Source organism: Corvus cornix, chromosome Z (genome assembly GCF_000738735.6).
Source record: "Corvus cornix cornix isolate S_Up_H32 chromosome Z, ASM73873v5, whole genome shotgun sequence".
NCBI lineage: Eukaryota > Metazoa > Chordata > Aves > Passeriformes > Corvidae > Corvus > Corvus cornix.
The window spans coordinates 20,214,054-20,232,231 of NC_046357.1; the positions used below are offsets into that span (position 1 = coordinate 20,214,054).

The 18,178-nt window shown below is 39.0% G+C and overlaps 1 protein-coding gene across 1 annotated transcript in view; it reads right to left on the bottom strand.

Annotated features, from left to right (window-relative positions):
- Positions 1–15,181, bottom strand: part of RIT2 (Ras like without CAAX 2) — a 183,361-nt gene extending 168,180 nt beyond the window's left edge. The window contains exon 1 of the mRNA XM_020584953.2: positions 14,881–15,181. Within this exon, the coding sequence (XP_020440542.1) occupies positions 14,881–14,983 (103 nt within the window). The 5' untranslated portion in view covers positions 14,984–15,181. The remainder of the gene's footprint in view (positions 1–14,880) is intronic.
- Between the last annotated feature and the right edge of the window lie 2,997 nt (positions 15,182–18,178).

Consider the following 18,178-nt stretch of genomic DNA (forward strand, 5'->3'; position numbering starts at 1 on the left):
CTTTTCTCCCGTCGCCATTTCAGCTCCGTCTCACGTGACTCACTTTCTCTTCTCTCTGGCTCTGAAGCCGCCATGTTGAAGAGTGTTCTTGTTCAGGCTTTATGGTGGAGAAAGCCTCGCTCCCTGTGTGCTGCTGGCTGCGTGGTGTCCTCTTCAGTTCGGCACAAAGTGTGCTGGCTGCAGACAGGAGGCTCCGCCGGCTCCTGTTGGCTCCGCCAGCTCTGCATGGAGAGGAGAGGGAGAGGAGAGGGACCCACCGGTCCCAGGAAGCTGCGCCAGATGGGTTTAGCTGTGTGGCAGTCCCTGGCTGGTTTTAGCTGCCTGCAGCTCTGGGACAGTTCCCACCCCCCAGCAGCCCAGGGTCTGTGCCGCGGCATTGGAAAGGGAGGGTAGGGGCAGGGCCCCCGGTCTGGTGGGGCCTGGAGGCTCAGAGACCCCTGATCTTCCAGCAGGCGAGCTGGAACAAAAAGAAATTCCCGCCTTTCCGCACGATTTGAATATGTAAATTGTGAGATGCGTCATTAGTCTAAGACTGTCTAACAACTCAGGTTCAACCCACTACAGGAGAACATAAAAGGGCTGTGCTGAGAAGATTTAGAATCACAGAATCATAGGAAAATAAGGTTTGAAAAGACCTCTAAGATCATCAGGATCAGCCATTAACTCAACACTGACAAGGTCACCACAAAGCCATGTCCCTAACCTCCACATGGACAAGTTCTTTTAATACTTCCAGAGATGGTGAATCCATCACTGTCCTGGACAGCCTGTTGCAATGCCTGAACATCCCTTCACTGAGGAAGTATTTCCTAATTTTCAACCTAAACCTCCCCTGGCACAACTTGAGGCCATTTTCTCTTGTCCTATGGCTTGTTCCGTGGCAGAAGAAATCAACCCACACCAGTCTACAGCTGTGATGATGCCTCTCCGGCTTCCTACTCCAGAGAGCCAGTGAGTGAGAAACACGGGATAAGATGTCACAGAGGCAGGAGAATGATTCTCTAACATGACCTCTGTGTACATTTTGTGTACAGGTGTTGGGATATGACTATGTGCTATTAGCACCAGGTAGGATTACTGCAGTGGAAAAACAGCGTGTGAAACCAATGCTCTTAGAAGTACAAATTGCTGCATTTTCCTTCTATCCCTTTACCCCCTTATCATTGCTTTACTCATCTGTTTATAGTTTTCTGTTTTCTCAATCTTTTTCTATGTCTCTTTTTTTTCCATTGACTTGTTCTTTACTCTTGGTCGTCGACATCTGTTAACATTTCCCATCCTAATTGCTTGGATTGTTTCTTTTATATCTTCTTTTTTGACTTTTTCCTAACCCCTTCCTCACCATAAAATACCATAGTCAATTGTCATTTTGAGCATGTTACCTCAGGGGGGAAAAAAAACCAGAGGAAAATTATGTGATGCACTCCTTGTTATGTCAGGCATTTAACTTTAAAGTATCTTAGGAAAGATTTGAAAAATAGATCTTTTGACTTCCACTTTTATATTAACAGACCAGTAAGCAGAGTGTGCACTGAGAGAGATTATGTTGCAAATTCACTTCTTTTTTTTTTACTCTGGGAAATCCATTGAATGAAACTGCTTTAAGTGGAAGAAAGGCACAAGAAGGCGGTTTCTGGAGCTCATGAGGGGCTGCTTGATTACTGTAATAGATTGTTCTTTCTTCTTCTCTAATCCCAGCAGAGAAACAATGTGTTTCTAGAGCATATCTACAAATATTAGGAGACCCCCATGAAGACCAGGAACACATCCTTGGTCTGGACCCAGTGCCAGATACTGCACAGAGCAGAGCTCTGTCATACTGTGTGTGATGAGTGATCAAATGACCATGGCACCAGGTATGTTGTGAAGAAAATGTCTAATGACTGCTTTTTAATCAAATTGAGAACAACATTTCTATATTAAAAAGTCCAGAAAAAATTTAGAGAAGGGGAAATTTTAAAGCCTGCCAGGCATTCTGGATGGCTTAAGAAGCTGCTGTTTCGGAAACAACTGAGAATTTGACAACACTTGGGTTTGGTTTTGAACATTCTGAATAAAAATCTAAAACAACAGTACACGTTTTGCAAGCTTCTAAAGAGACATTTCTGTAAAGACAGTCAAGATCTGGTTCAATAGGGAAAAGTTCAGTATAACACAACAAGCTCTCATGCAGGTAGTAGGCTAGTAAAGTTACTGAAGGAATCACAGAATCTGACAGAGCAATCAAGTTAGTAAAGGAATCACAGGATCTGACAGAGAATACAAATTTGAGCTAGGACTGTTTTATTTCAGGCATGTGAAAATGGACAAGAACTACAGAATTACATTAGCACTTCAAGGAGATTGCAAGGAAAGAAATTACACAACATAACTGCAGTCTCTCATAACTCTCATAACTGCAGTCATGTAAGCTGAAGAAGAAATACGTTCATCAGTCTCTGAGCTGATTACAGCTTTTACTTTGCCAAAGATTATGAAATTAATTTTTAAATCTTATAAATATTTGTGAGCTCACTTTTGGGACCCCTGAAATAACTCATTTAGTTCTAGGATTTTAGTGAAAAGATAAAACACTGACCACATGAGTTGAAAACATAATTCTTTTGGAGACCAAATTCATGATAGTCCAACTTGGCATCTCCTGAGACAGACTTTTACATTCACACCCTCCTCTTTTGGATGCTCCCCATCAGCCTTGAAACAAAGTGATTTTAGCTAATGTCTCCAGTGCCTAGTGGGCAGGTAATGTATTAGAAGATCTCTAGGGAAAAGTGGGACACTTTTGGGAAAAGTGTCTTCCCAAGACACTTCTTCTGAAACTGAGACCCTGCACAACACTCTGGTAACACCCAGTTCCTGTCATTGGAGCTGTGTGAGCATGATGAGACTTCCAGCTTCTAGGAAAGAAAATTAGACAGTCTTGCAGGCATAAAGGGAGACTAATAAAAGTCAAAAAACAAATTGAAAGTGGAAAAGGATTACCAGAGGAATGGAAGGGAATATAATGGGAAATATAGAAAGAAAAGAGATGAAAGCAGCCACACAAAAAAAAAAATCTTAAGTGTGCTTTCAAGAGTGTCCCTAAGGGAATTAATCTCCTCCAAATTCTAGCAAATAGCACGTGCCAAAAATGCTGCAGATGGCTCGGCTCAGCAGCAGGGATGGCTTGGAAGGGAAACAGTTCCTGTGGCTGCCTCAACAGATTGTTTACAGCAAAGATACCGACAGTGCCCAGTCATTGTCATGAAACAGTGCTTGTTCCCTTGTTTGAGACTTCAATCTGGGCATTTCAAATGGCAGATTTGTGTGTGGCTGAAACCAGGAGAGTCCTTGATAGTTTGATTCCTGTTCCTGAGGAATAGCCTTGTCTCTTTACAGCAAGCAGTGTGAACAGGAAAAGCTGAGCAGTGCACAAGTCACTGAAATCTTCACTCTAAGTGAAGCTCTGTTTTAATAAATCACACCATGAAAAGCAGACTCATTAATATAACCTTCTGTGAGTACTAATCACTTAGAGTGATAGAATACCCTGAATTGGAAGGGGCTTACAAGGGTCATCAAATCTAACTCCTGGCCCTGCACAGCACCATCCCCAACAGTCCCACTCTGTGCCTGAGAGCATTGTCCAAATGTTTCTTGATCACTGTCAGTCTGGTGCTGACCGTACCACAGGAAACCTCTTCAGTGTCCAATCACCCTCTGGGGGCAGAACCTTTTCCTGATATCCAAACTAGACCTCCCCCATCTCAGCTTCATGACATTCCCTTGGGTCCTACACATAAGTGTTCACATAGAAGGAGTGTAGGTGAAGACCCTGAATCAGTAAATTCCATTTCCATCCCTGGAACAGAGAACAGCAAGAGGTGAGCTAACAGATCTGTTTGCCTTCCATCTGCACCATCACCCAACACACACACGAGATGGCCAGTACTTTAAGGGTGCTACCTCAGCACATTTCCAGTTCTACAGGAGCGTTTATACACTAGAGGACACATTTTAGTTCTGTTTGAGGTAACATAAATTACTTCTTTTGTACAGAATAAACAAATACAATCTTGAGACCAGCATAAGGATCTCTGTTTAGCAGCCTGAACACAAAGAAAACTGCTGGCTATGTACATTATTAGCGCCATATCAGCCAAAAGTCCTGATGACTATTAACACATCTCATAATTTTGAGGATGACAGTAGTCCTTCTCTTCTATAAGAGAATTTGAAAACTGTAAGTGCTTTTTCTGTTCAGGTATATTTGCTCTTTAATGCTCAATCTCTGTAATTTATTCTCTTAGTGTAAAGCACTTAGACTAACAAAACTTTCAGCAGCCTGTTCCTTTCAAAGACCCTTCCACAATCTGTTCCATCTAGCTTTTAAGCAAATCATTAAGGGTATATGCCACCATTATTGACCAAAGAAAGTTTGTCTTGAAGATCTCATCTATCTCTTAATTATACATGTTCTAATTCAATTTCATCTCTTAAATTGTTACTCTCCATTAGGGAATTCTGGCCACTTTCCTCCTCAAATTTTGGGATATATGTGTTCTTCTCTTGATATTCATTACTTTTGAATATTGCAAATTCTCCATCCCCTGTTCCAAAGGAGCATGGAAGTGACCAGCTCATTTGCTAGCCTTATCCAGGCGGGTATTTATATAATATCATCTGGGTGTTATGATGGGAGAAGCTGGATAGATCAACCCATTCACATCTGTTGGGGTTTGATACTGGCCAAGTGCCAGGCACCCATGAAAAAAAGCTATGCACTTATTTTTCTTCGCTATAGCTGAGCAGAAGAGGGGGAATTAAAACAAAAACTTCCTGAATTGAGATAAGAATTAGGGGAAAAACACTTAAAGGCAAAGCTGGTTCAAAACTTAAACAGTATAAAGAAAATTTATTAACAGAATTAAAAGTAAAAAGGGTGATGAGAACGGAATAAACCTCTAGAACACCTTTCTTTCCTGGTCCCTCCCTCTTTCCACCGACTGCGCAAGGAGACAAAACATGGGTTGGTTTTGGTCTGTATTTCACTTCTTAAAAATCTTTCTTCAGTATGCTTAAGGAAAAGAGTTTCTTTCTTCTGCTGTGCCATGGGATCCTTCCCACAGGAGATAGTTCTCTGAGAACCTTTCCACCATGGTTTCAACTTTCATGTGTAGTAGTCCCGCCCAAACCTGCTGCAATGTGAGTCCCTCCCATGGGCCAAGCAGTCTTCCCACAACTGCCTAGAGTGGGTCATTTTATTTCATGGGGTTTAGTCTTTTAAGGATCAGCTGTTCTAGTTTGGAAGCAATAGTTCTCTTTCTCTATCTCTGGAAGCAAAGGTCCTCTCTCTGTTTGAGTTCCTTATTAGATTACAGCTTTTCAACATCCCCTTGCTCCAGCATGGACACTGTTCCTCATGGGCTGTGCATGAATCTCTGCATCCCTCTATGTACTTATGAATTACAGAGAAAGTTTGTTGTATCATAGTCCTCACCATGGCTTGTAGGGGAAAAAAAAATCTTAGCTCTGATGCCCACAGCACCTCCTCCCTCTCCTTCTTTTCAATAACCTCAGTGACGCCATGTTGGTTCTCCTCAGGTGTCCCCACTTTTCCCTTTTCTCTGACTCAGGAGAAAGTTGCTGTAGGTTCGTTTGTTCTCAAGTTCCAACAATTGAAAAGTCCTTATAGAGCTTCACTGAGATTAATAGGTAGATTTCGGCTCCATATGGGGGAACTGTTCACCATGTTTTCATTGCTGGCCACGTGGTCCCTGCCGGCATTGTGCAGGCAGCCCCGGCCACACGGTCCCAGCCTCAGGAAGGCCCTGGCCCTCACCACCCCTCAGGAGAAGAAAAGAGAGCTTCCTCCAGTTTTGTTCTTTTCTTAAATATGTCATCACAGAGGTGTTACCAACTTCTCTACTTGGGCTAGTAACCTGCCCATTGTAAGAACCTTCAGCAATTGGCTCTGTGCCAGACATGGAATTTTCGAGCAGCTTTTCTCCCACCCACTCTCTTGGGGTGACTTTATGATGTGCATCCCCTATCGCCTGCTCTATGTCCAGACATGAATCCTGTGCCTTTCTATGCCTTTAAAATTGGGTCCAAGAGAAGGAAAAAAAGCCAGGCGAACTTTTCAAAGTGGTTTTGTGTTTAAGGACACAGAGAGAGCTGCTGCTGCTGCAGAGTGGATGCAATCACTTCCTGCTTTTCCCGGCTCTTGACTCCTTTTCTTGGAAGAGAGAGATGGAGAGTTAAACTCCTTTGCTCCTCTCGGACTTCAGTTTTTCCTTCTTCTTCTCTTCTGGACTGTTCAACAACACCAGAACACAACGGGAGACCTTACACCAGCCCAGAGGGCCCCCACAACAAGCTCCAGCTTTGGAGAGGAGAAACCCACACCCACAAAAGACTCTGAAATCTACCCAGATTTTCTCCACAGTGAGAGGTTTTATTATTTAGCATTATTCTTTTCCATTGTGCACGCTGTTTATTAAATAAATAGGGTTTTTTTCCCCCTTTTTCACTTTCCTCCAAGGAATTTCTTCCCAAACCTGGTGAGGGAAGGTGGCTGTAACCTGCCTTCTTTGGAGGAGATGTTCCTCCCAGAGAATTTCCCTTAATTTGTCTCAAGCTGGGACACCCACCAAAAACCAGGCTGTGTTAAACCAACACAACATCACAGCCACGTCCATTTACCTTGAATCACTGTATACATATGCAAGTTGCACAATAAAAAATCATGAATTACTGTCTACAGCAGCTATTTCAATATAGTCATAGTCATTTGTCATCATAAATCATACTGTGTCACTCCTTTTATCATCTCTGTTGGTTTTCTTTGAACTCTGTCCTATTTATCAGACATCTTCTAGTGCTGAAGAATCCAGGACTCCAGACAGATTTCTCAGCACTGAGCTGGTATCTCACATGCAGAACACTCCCCCCCCACCCCATTAAGTACAGAGGGCATAATTGAATCCTCCACCTCTCTAACCATTGAATTATGTGAACTGCCAAAATAATGAAAACATCTTTAACTCATTTCCCTAAGGCAAACAGCTCTATCCACAAGGTCTGCCCATACGCAAGAGAAATTGATTAATAAATAATGTATTTAATCCTTTTAAGTGGATAACCTGCACACTAAACATAAATGAAGAATATCAGAAAGGGGTCCAGAATTATTTGAATTCTCAGATTCAATGGTCCCAAGTAATATAGCACACATGAAAATGCAGGATTTAGGTCATCACCAGAGGTGTGATAGCACAGGTGGGAAAGAGAAAATGCACTGGGGGAAAGAGAAAATAGTTTCAAGTTACTACAGCTATCTCTCTGTACGTGACCTCTGTGAACTACACCTGAATAAAAGAATTCATTCTTCTTTGAGTAACAAAAAATAATTCTACAGAGGAAACCAGTAGGCATTCTTGCTTCTAGTAAGGCCACTAATAGAAGAGAATGTGAATTTTTGGAATTTGTACTCAGAAAATGATGTGGAACTATTAGAGCTTTCTAATTAAGCATACAGGATGGTCTGAGCAGGAAAATAAGGTCCTACAAGTCAGGTTTCAGATACTCAGTGTATTGCAGTGAAAGAAGATTGAGGTGTGAATTCATCATTGTCTACAAGTATTAAGAGAAAACAAGGATTTTCTCAAAGTTGTTAACAAACAGATAAAATGTCTAGAAGATGGAATTACACAAAACAGAGCTTGAAACAAATCCAATTACCTACCTGTGAAGGAACCTAAAATACATGGAGAGTTTTGTTATCAAAGATCACAAACCTACCAGGAACTCTGCCTTTGTACAATATCCAGAGCCTAATCTCATTTATGAGAAAGCTGGAAGTTACCCAAACCAGGGATGTGATTGTCTGGCATTGGTGGCCCCTCTCTACAAGGTGTTCGTTCACTTTTGCATGGCAAAAATACAACATGCACCACGATTATTTTGCTTGAAATACCTGCTATTGTGCATCAGAACTGTGACTGCTGTTCAGTTTACAGCATCCCAGACACGACATAGCTGGTGGCTTAGAGCGGTCAGTTAGGATTTTTTCTCCATGGATACATAATTGTCAAGAAGCATTACCATGTGTGTCATACATGAAATCCCTATTTGTGCTTGGTCTTTGCATATTAAGTGCTTTAATTAATTAATTTTGAGTTAAATATTTTTAAATTGAATCTTAAAATTAACCCATCAGCCCAGGTACAAAAATCCAGTTCCATTATCAGTGTTTTCAATTGTTCAAAATAGTTTATTAATAGAGTTGCACCCTTCCCAATTAAAAATTCCCCTGTTAAAAATCACTAACTTGCCCTTTTCAAACTTCAAGCCACTGGTACACCATACGAACTATCTTTCCTGTGTTTACTGTGTACTTTTACAAGTGTTTTGAGATGTGTTGGATGTATTTTAATACTTTTTTTTGGTGTTTTCACTTGCATTTTGATTCCAAGGCCAAAAAAAAAAAGAAAAACACCCAGTCTAATAGCCAGCAGCTATTTTTAGCTACAGAGCCATTACTCTGCAGGCAAGCTCCATGGCAACCTGAATACCTGAATTTTAATGAAGGCATTGTAACTCCCTTATCTCAACTAATACCACCCCCCTGACAAGGATGAGCCATTGGTGGATGGAGATGATCCATCAAAGGGAAAGCACCAATCGCTTTGGACCGAAGGGGCAGGCTGTGGGCGGACTAGGGGTGGAGCAAAAACTATAAAAAGGATGAAGCCGAGAGGCGGGGTCTCTTTTCCCCTTTTGCTCCCCTCTTCCAGACTAGCTGTGGGAGATGTAGGTGCTGGGTGTTAAAAGCCTAATCCTATTAAGGAGCCATTAGTAATTTTTTTTGACTTTGGACCAGCTAAAAGTCAGCCCAGCACTGCAAGTTCTTTTTCTCTACCTGAGGTCTAGTGCTGTCTCAGCCAGAAGATCTCATATCCCTGCGCTCCTGGGGCATACCATCTACTGAGCCATAGGATCCCAAATTTTTATATTTTTCTGATTTCTGTAATTTTTCAATTTTTCTGTTTTCAATAAATTAATCTTTTTAAGAGTTGTCTCATTTCTCACAATGTGCTTTGGTCTGCACCACTGTCAGTTCTTCTGTCTCCTCCCTTCCTTCCCCAGCCTCATGCTGCCACTTCTACACCAGGTCACAGCTAATCAGAGGTTGCAGGCAGTTCTATGAAGTGACCAAGGGAATTTATATGCCATTTTGAATGGTCAGTACCCTCACCCTTTCAGAACTGTTGCCAAGTTCCAAAGGAAGGAAGTTTGCCTGTAGTCAAAAAATCAATATTCTTTCATCCTTCCTTTTTTTGTTTCTTTTTATTTTTAAATCTGAATAAGTAGAATAATTTCCCTGAAACACCCAAGGAATTAAAAATCTGGACTACCCTTTTTTTTCAGACAGAGAATTATGAGGGAACAAGCAATTCTTTTCAGATGGCATAGAGATGTGTGTCTTTGTTAATTCGGTAGCTTAATTTCTTCTCCAGTAAAATAAAAAATGACATTTTTTGCAATTAGAGGAGAAGCAGGAAAAATTAAGACACCAAAAACTACACTTATAATGATTTTGAGGGGGGGGGGAAGTGACTTGGATTGCCTTAACTGTAATCCACAGCATGCCCAAGCGCTTGAAGAGGAACTTTTTTCACCTTGACTCCTACTGAGCAGTAACTAAATCCAACACTTTCATCCTGGTGATTGGCTTTCCTCAGGATATGATAGAAGGCCAGACCCTTTTCTTTGATTCATCTACCAGGCGTTTCAGGAAGCATAGCTGTACCTGAAAATATTCCTGGGGAAAAGAAGGAACCAAATCAAAACCAACCCCCTCCAATAAAAATGTCTGCTGAGGTGTTTGATCAGTGTCTGGAGTGTGCTCTGTGACTGAGCCCTGTGATGGGGTAAGAACAGCATCAGCAGGGCCAAGTGATGCTTCTCAAGCTCAGCACTTTTGATACCAGTGGAATCTTTCCCTTTGCCCTTCATCCTTTTCAGGGGAACCTGGATCATACATTAATTTATCTCCAGGGAGTTTACAAACAGCTGGAGTGGGTCAGCTCTCCAGCACACACTCCAGGGTACTCTATTTACTGGGGACTCTTGTTATAAGGACATGCTTGAAGATAATAGGCACATAATTTGCTTTATCTAGGCAGAATAAGAGGTAAAACAGGACAGAAAAAAGTACAATTGAGTACATAAATTAAAGAAAATTGCAGATTTAATCTAATTCTTCATACTGAAGTTCCCACATAACAGAGAACATAATTGTTTTCACACATTTTAGAAGTTATTGTGTACACATGATCTTGAAATTAATTGGATGAGTCACCTGCATCTGTAGAAACATAGCCTTTATGCCACACTGGCAAAAAAAAGGAAAAAAAAAAAAAAAAAAAAAAGAAAAATCAAGGAAGTCAATGGGTAAGAATATCTCAAATGTCTCCCTTAGCCAGCCCAGACTGAGAATACATTTCCTCACACAGTTCCTCCAATATCCCTGAGAGAATCTTTTCTTAAGTTTTTCTTTTCCTCTTTCTTATTCTTTTTAAGATTGAAGCCTGGAAATACATTTCTAAATACTTTCCAATATATAATAAAACTGGAAATATATTAGTTTCACAAAAGTCTAGGGACAATTATTTTAAAATATCTTCAAATTTTGTAGGGTGGCAACAGATCATCAGGCAATTAGTTTGAGAAATAAATATTGAAATATGAACAATTTCTCCAAGATAAAAATCTTTCTTATTAGCAAGAGAAATTAGTTAGTTTTGAAGAATTTGAAGAGAGATTAATTAGTTTTGAAGAATTCCTCTACTCATCTGAAATGCAGCTTTCATAAGAGGGCTAACAAGAAATTCACTTTGCATCTGTGATACACCTATGCTGTGCATAAACATGTAATTTTATTTACCTGGAATAACTGTAGATCATCTTCAGCCTTAAATAAATCATCATTAACTAGGGTTAGGAAAAAACAAACAAACAAACAAAGAAGAACACGCTAAAAAAACATTTTTATTCAGCCAAGAAGATGCACATAAAGGTGGATTATGGTGCAATCTGATCAGCATTTGGAGATTGCTTAGGCAATAAATTTTCATCAGAGGGAGGTTTTTTATTTTATTCAGTTGCACAGGTACATCAATTTGTTCATTTTAGTAGTCACTGTGCAACCCCTGGGTTAATCATTGCTAATGTTTTGCAGAATGTGCTGCAGTTAAGTATTGTTATCCATGTAATTGGTTTGCTAAATATAAGGCAGCAATGGATGGTTTCAGGCTCTTTAGTGCATGGGGTTTTTTTTTTTTGTAACACTGAAAACCAGAGCTAAACCCAGAGGTCTGATCTACGTCAGAAAAGGAACGTAAGAACACCTTATTTACTGATCTCTGAAGGTATTTGTGAAATACGGGTGTCAAAACCACTAAGGTTCTTAGGGCTTGAGCTCTTTATCAGTCAACTTGAGGTAGGTTTGAGTGGTACTGACGTGGCCTGATACTTGTCATCAGAGCAGAGAAGCCCAAATGTCAGTTTCTCATTTTTAATTGAAATAGAACTATAATTAGAAATACTTCATTTTGATATGGACTATAATTGAATGAGAGTCATAGAAAATTTAGTTTACTTCTGTTTAATTTGTAGCATAACTTTGTCTGAACTTGCATCAGCCTCTACTTGATATTCTTGATGATGAACACAACATATGCAACATAATAAATTAGCATATTGCTCTGAAAACAAAAAGAATTCTGTTTTCAGAAGCCTTAGAAGACATAACCCATTCTAGGGAATCTATACTCCACAATTAGAGTACAGAAATCAACTCCTATAAAAATGTACATCTAGCTTTGTACTTTTTAATTGGACACAGCTATTACCTATTTCTTCCAAATGCTGGGTTTTGAGGTTGTGCTTTTTCCTCCTATAAAATAGTGGCAGACCTTTTTTTTTTTTTTTTTTTAATTATTATTATTTTTCCAGAATTGATTTTGAAGTGTGAGAACATTTAAGGAACAATTCTCAGACCATTTGCAGTTTACACTTTATTACTCTGTATGTGGTGGGTGTCGGACTTGAATGCACTGAGTTCATCTTCTTTTACCAATTCCTGTGAAGCTTACACCACACTGAATAGCCCAAACAAAAGGATGTTGGCTGTCCTCCTGGACAGTCTGCCATATTGGAGCAGAGAAGTGAAGAGACAAGCTTGACTAATCCAAAGAAAATTTTTTGTAAACACCAATGCCAAAACAACATCCCTTGTTGGTCTCCTCCTCCTCATTTCACCCCTTGCATGAGTGGAACAGTAAGAGAGCAGGGGAGGGTTGGCAATACAAGATCAAAATGCCCGGGGATCTCTAGAAGTGAACTACATCCAGGATAAAAAGAAATCTAACATTTTTGTGGCTTGGTTCCTATGGAAAATTCATTCCAAACCTGAATTATTTAATATTTGAATAAATTGAGGAGTGGAAAGGCTTTCATCCGAAAGAGGTCTCCCACTCAGTAATTTAACCCCAGCTGTTACTGTTTTTATCATGACTTTAAAGCAAAGAAGGAGGGAGAAGATGGGAAAAAAAAGGCAGGATGTTATCGATATATTAAACCACATATCACTGATTTGTCAAAATCAAAATTGGAAATGTAACTGTTTTTTTTTTTTTTTTGTCTTTCATCCTTTTTCTACTGTGATCCATTTTTATGGTTAAATTCATAATTTCCTGGATACAGAAAATCTAGGTCACCAGGGGAAAGCAGAGCTCATCTTGTGGAATGAAAGTAGTCATTAAAGCCTTTTTCTGTTTTTCATCCAGTGTAAATTAATCCTGTTTATGTAACAGTCAGAATGAATTAATGATTTATGGAATGACATCTATTTTTACTTATCTCTATCTGAATTCTATCAGTTGAACTATCTCTCAGGATTCTATGGAAGTATTTCAGGTCCATTGCACATCAGAAGTTCATAGCCAGTAGAAGTTGAACTGCCCACCTCCTTTCTTATAAACTCTTAATAATGCTCTGTTGCTGGGGAATTTTTTTTCACCCAGAAGTTTCACTTTTGTGATAACAACAGAAAGTTTTCATTAATCTTATAGAATTTCATAAATATACACAATCCTATCTTTTCTTCTTTAGACCACACAATTTTTGTTGTTAATTATGTGGTTCTCAGCTTTGGAGATGTATCATACCTTGTGCAATCCACAGATTTAAAGGCTTTATTCTCATTAAACTACCAGCTAATGTTTCCTGAACACAGAGATTCAAATTAACTAAATTTGTGATTTCAAATCTTATCTAATAGTAATGGAAACTTGGAAATTTCCTCCATATGCATATAAAGTTTGGCTATTATGATTCATTCATGCTGTGAAAGTAGTATCATTTTTAATACTCTGTGGTGAACAAGTTTTCAAAATTACATTTTTCCTACAAACATATATTTGGGGGGCAAGAAAATTGCTGTCATCTTTTGGACACACTCAGGGAAGAAGAAAAAAAATTAAAAAAAAAAAAAAGAAAAAGAAACGAAAAAAAGGAAAAAAAGAAGTGATATTTTACTGAAAGTTCCAGCTGGCACATCCTGGATACCTGCTTTTCTTTGGAAGACATAATTTGAAATTGCAGAAATTTACTCGTGAGATTGCTAATATTTTGTTCTTTCCCATTTTACATAATGATTATATAGTAACATCTGTGCAAGAATTGTTTGCTTGGTGAAGCAATACTGATGGGAAATAGCTTTCACTGAAAGATATGCCACTGAAGTTGAAGCTAAATATAAGAACACAAAAATTATGGATACAGAAAAAAAATTATGTTCACTCACAATTTTTAACTTTTTGCAGCTATACTTTATTTTATTGCTTGAATATAAATAAGCTTGTTTGAGCTACACAGTTATTACAGTTTAGTGTCACAGCTATTTATCCTGAAAATTCCCTGGAATCAAGCCTGGGTGTATTATATTACATTATCCTGCTTTTTGTAATTTTGTTTCTATTTCTGTTTTTCTTTTGAATTTCCAGAAGATATAATCAAATTCTTGTTGTGTGGCCAGCTCAATATACTGACTTCTGAGACAAACTCTGCGTGTTCAGCAAAGTCTTTGTAAGAACACAGAATGCTGGTTTCAGTGAGAATAAATCAAAGCTGATAATATCTGGGAAAAAGAAAACACTGTCCAGAGAAAATAATGACTCCTCTGAAGAGATATCATTGTCAGACACTAGCATATCTTGCCAGCTATGGACAGGGATATTAAAATATGCTGCAAATCTGCCTCATAGCCTGGAGTGAGTCTCAAGCAGGCATGCTGTACCTGTCCGGACTGGAGAAGAGACTAAAAACAGCTGAGCCACAATGACACTCAGCAAAAAAAAGAATTTAAAAAACCCCCAAAATACGTGGTAAAGAAAACAGAGTCACTGCAGGCATCCCCCACACTCTGCACTGTACAGCTGACTTTGCAGTTAGCTCGATTTCTACCTGAGCACAAGGACCATCAGGCCAACAAGTTATATCTACGCTGTCCAGCAAACCACCACCCTTCACCAAGTGGGAGAGTGACACAGAAACTTGCTGTTAAACTCACAGCAGCAGTCTGACTGCTCTCTCCTCACACAGAGCAGACCCAAGGTCAGTTCTACACAAATAACCAATTAAAAAGGCTTGCAGCGCTTCAGTCTCTAACAAATTAAGCTGACTCATTGCCCCAGTCACGAACTATAGTCTTTTATCCAAGCCATGTGCAAGAGACAGGGGAACAAAACCCCTCATTAAACAATGCCCCTGTCCTGTGAACTTTACGCTCCCAATTCACCCCTTCTCCCCCAAAATATTGCTGCTGAAACTTACCGCTTTTGCCAACTCCCCCTGCTCCCAGCATCACCACCTTGTACTCTCTGGAGCCTGCTGAAGAACTGCTCGAGGAGCTGATCATTGCATTTTCTAGCTCCATCTTGCACGAGGCAGCAGAAGGGAGCAAAACAGAAGAAAAAGCAACTGGCAGGTGTTTTCTCTGATCTTAAACAACTACAAAACCTGTGTTAGGGGAAAAAAAAAGGCAGAAAGGGAAGGTATAATGCAAGAGCTATGATTTATCAGCCTCACACTCACTGCTGTGCCTGTGTTAGCTGGAGAAGGTCTCATAGCAACCACTTTAACAGCTTCCAATAAAATTCTCTCTCTGCCCCCTCCCAGCTCTGTATCGTTCTCTGTTTCCCTTCCTGGACAGCAGCAGTTTTGTGAGTCTCAAGAGGTCTGATACCTCTGGGGTTGCAGTGTCATTGAACAAATAGATCAGATACTCCAGCAAAATAAAATAGATCAAATTTCTTAATTATGAAACTCGTTTATTCTACATAGTATTTGCTTGAATCTTAATGATAAAACAAACCAGACAACCTTCTTTTCACCTTGGAGTTAAATATGCATCCTATGTTTATCAAGTCTGGTAGTTTTACACTTAATACCATTACAAGTGAAACAAGTAACAACTTTTAAGAGCCTTTATTCTTCTCTATTCTTTGGGATGCTTACTGCAAAGACAAAAGTTTTCTAAGGCTAGATTTGTCCCCAGATCAATACTCATTTTAGTTCACTTTGCATCAATTATTTGCAGAAATAAACCAGATACTTTGGGAAAAAAAAATGGTACTTTGTTTTTTCCCATCTTTTTCCACACACGGTTTCTGAAGGAGACAGGGACTGAGGGAGACAGGGACTGAGGGAAGGGGGAAATATTTATTCATCCAGAAAAGATGCAAGGAAGAAAACCAAATTTTTAAAAGTATTTAGTACTGATATCAAGTGATTTATCTTACCAAGCTAGTGAACAAATTCAGTGTGAAAATCTCACACAGAAATTATTCAGTGAAAACTTACAACAAAACATGGCAGCTCTTCATCAGTTTCTGATTTTTTCCTTAAAATATCTGGTCCATTTAAAAAACATGATAAGTAATAAGATACTTGCCCAGCCTTAACTGTTATTCAATATTTTTGGGGACCAAAAATAATCTACCACAAAAAGAGTGGAGAGCAAAACTTGTTTTTCTTTGGAAAGTGCTGGGCTTTCATGACTGAGGTAACTATTAAGGAGACATGGAAATGGAAGCAGGACAAGCAACTAATAAAGTATTTTGGAAGTCAGACACCTTCATCTGTCCACTCTTCCAATAATTTCACAGAGAGTAAACATACGGTATTACTTAGGAATACTTTTGAATTAAAAGTTGAAAGAGAGAGGAAAAAAATCATAGACTGATGAAGGACATGATTTAAAGAAACTTAAGGAGACAAAAAGGTGTAGGAGATCACATATAGTTTAGAAAGGTAGCTTGGTGGGCAAAGAAAATATGAAAAACAGACACCTGGATATGATTATAGTAATAACTAGAATGGAGGTGAATAGAACATGAATACTCATTTTCCCTCCTAATAAAAACTTAGGGCACAGTGGATGGAACAGAAAGTATGCCAGTTCAAAAAAACCCAATATTTAGAAACGTAGCAACTAAGTTAGGAAAATTTTTGATGCTTGGAATTGTGGACAGTATAATTGATCTTGTAATGAAAAATAATTTAAATACTGAGTAATGCAAAATCCTTCATGGACTACTAAAACCACCATCTCTTGCTTAAGGAATACTCACATGAACAGGTCCTGGGAAAACACTGAGAAATCCAAGTATGATGTCTGTTTTCAGCTACACAGCAAAAGAGGAGAGAGGGAGAGTCACTGTGTTCTGAGAAGTCCTCCAGAGTCAGGATCTGCCACTGTCCTGGGGGACTTCTGAGCCAACCCTGCTACGAGCAGCTCTGTAGTGTCAGGGCAGGGTGCCTGTATTTATGTCTGGATGGAAACCTCAGAACTCAGAAGGGTTTGTTCATCAGGGCATAAAACAGGACGTAAACAGGAAATGCTGCATATAATAATATGGTAACTAAATATTGAATTTCAGCAGGAACAGACAGGTAGGCCAGTTAATCCCAGCTGTGATTAGAATTTAATTTTCATTAAAACCATTCTCTTGTGTTCATTATTGATACAGTAGATAAAACTAATAATGATATCAAAACCACTGCTTAGAACAGCTGGATTTTTCTGGTAATCTCCCATCAACACAGCAACCTTCTCCTGGAGAGCTTTTGTTCCCATACCTGCCAGCAACATTTGTCTGACATTAAAATGTCAGGAAAGTGAGTGGCTGCAGGAATGACATAAAAGCCAACCTAAGCAAAATATATTTATATATAAAAATATTAGTGAACATAATGTATACGTGATAGACAAGAATTAGTCCAATTTTTTTTTTTCCAGCTGTTGTGTTTGTCATAGAAAAGTGGCAAGTCTGTTTTTTCTTTTGTTTAGAGCTGGAATGTGGGGAAGGAGTTTATGAAATGGAAGAGGATACAAAAGGGAATTATATTAGAGGAGGAAGATGAGTAAGACAACCAAACAGAAAGCCACTTCCTTATCTTTTAAGACAAACAAGAAAAATACTGACAGCATTTTCTGTCTGAAAGAGCAGAATTAAGTGCTTGTTGATGAGGATTAAATACTTAAAATCTTGCTTTAAAGATACACTCATGTTTATCTAACTTCAGCAGTTTATTAAGTATTATTACAGTATAGTAACAAACATTGGAAAGACATATCCTCCCAAATTTCAGAGATTTGTCCATAGCTTGAAAAGGTGATACTGCATTCCAATTTATAACACAGGACTTGTGCTAATTGGTTTTCATCATAACTTCCTATTGACAAACAGCCTTCTCTGTACTAATTTCACTCAATTCAGTAGTGGAGGAGAAGTATTTAGCTTTATTCCCATTTACAATAACATCAATTAGTCTTCCTTCTCCCAACAGAGCAGTAAAGTACAAGGGTTTACTTTCAGTCTGCTGCTAATAAAAATTAATACTGAGATGATTTGAAATTACTTGGCTTGAAACACTTATTAATATAGGGAAAAAAATCACCAACATAAATATTTTACAGATAAAAGGAACAAACTGCACTAAATACAGCTATTTAACCTGAGATACTGGAGTTTTTACGGTGTGTGACATCCCACAGCAAATTCCAACCATCTATTTTATCTCTGCCTCACTGCTTTAAAGACACATTTATCACTATGTAAATTCATAG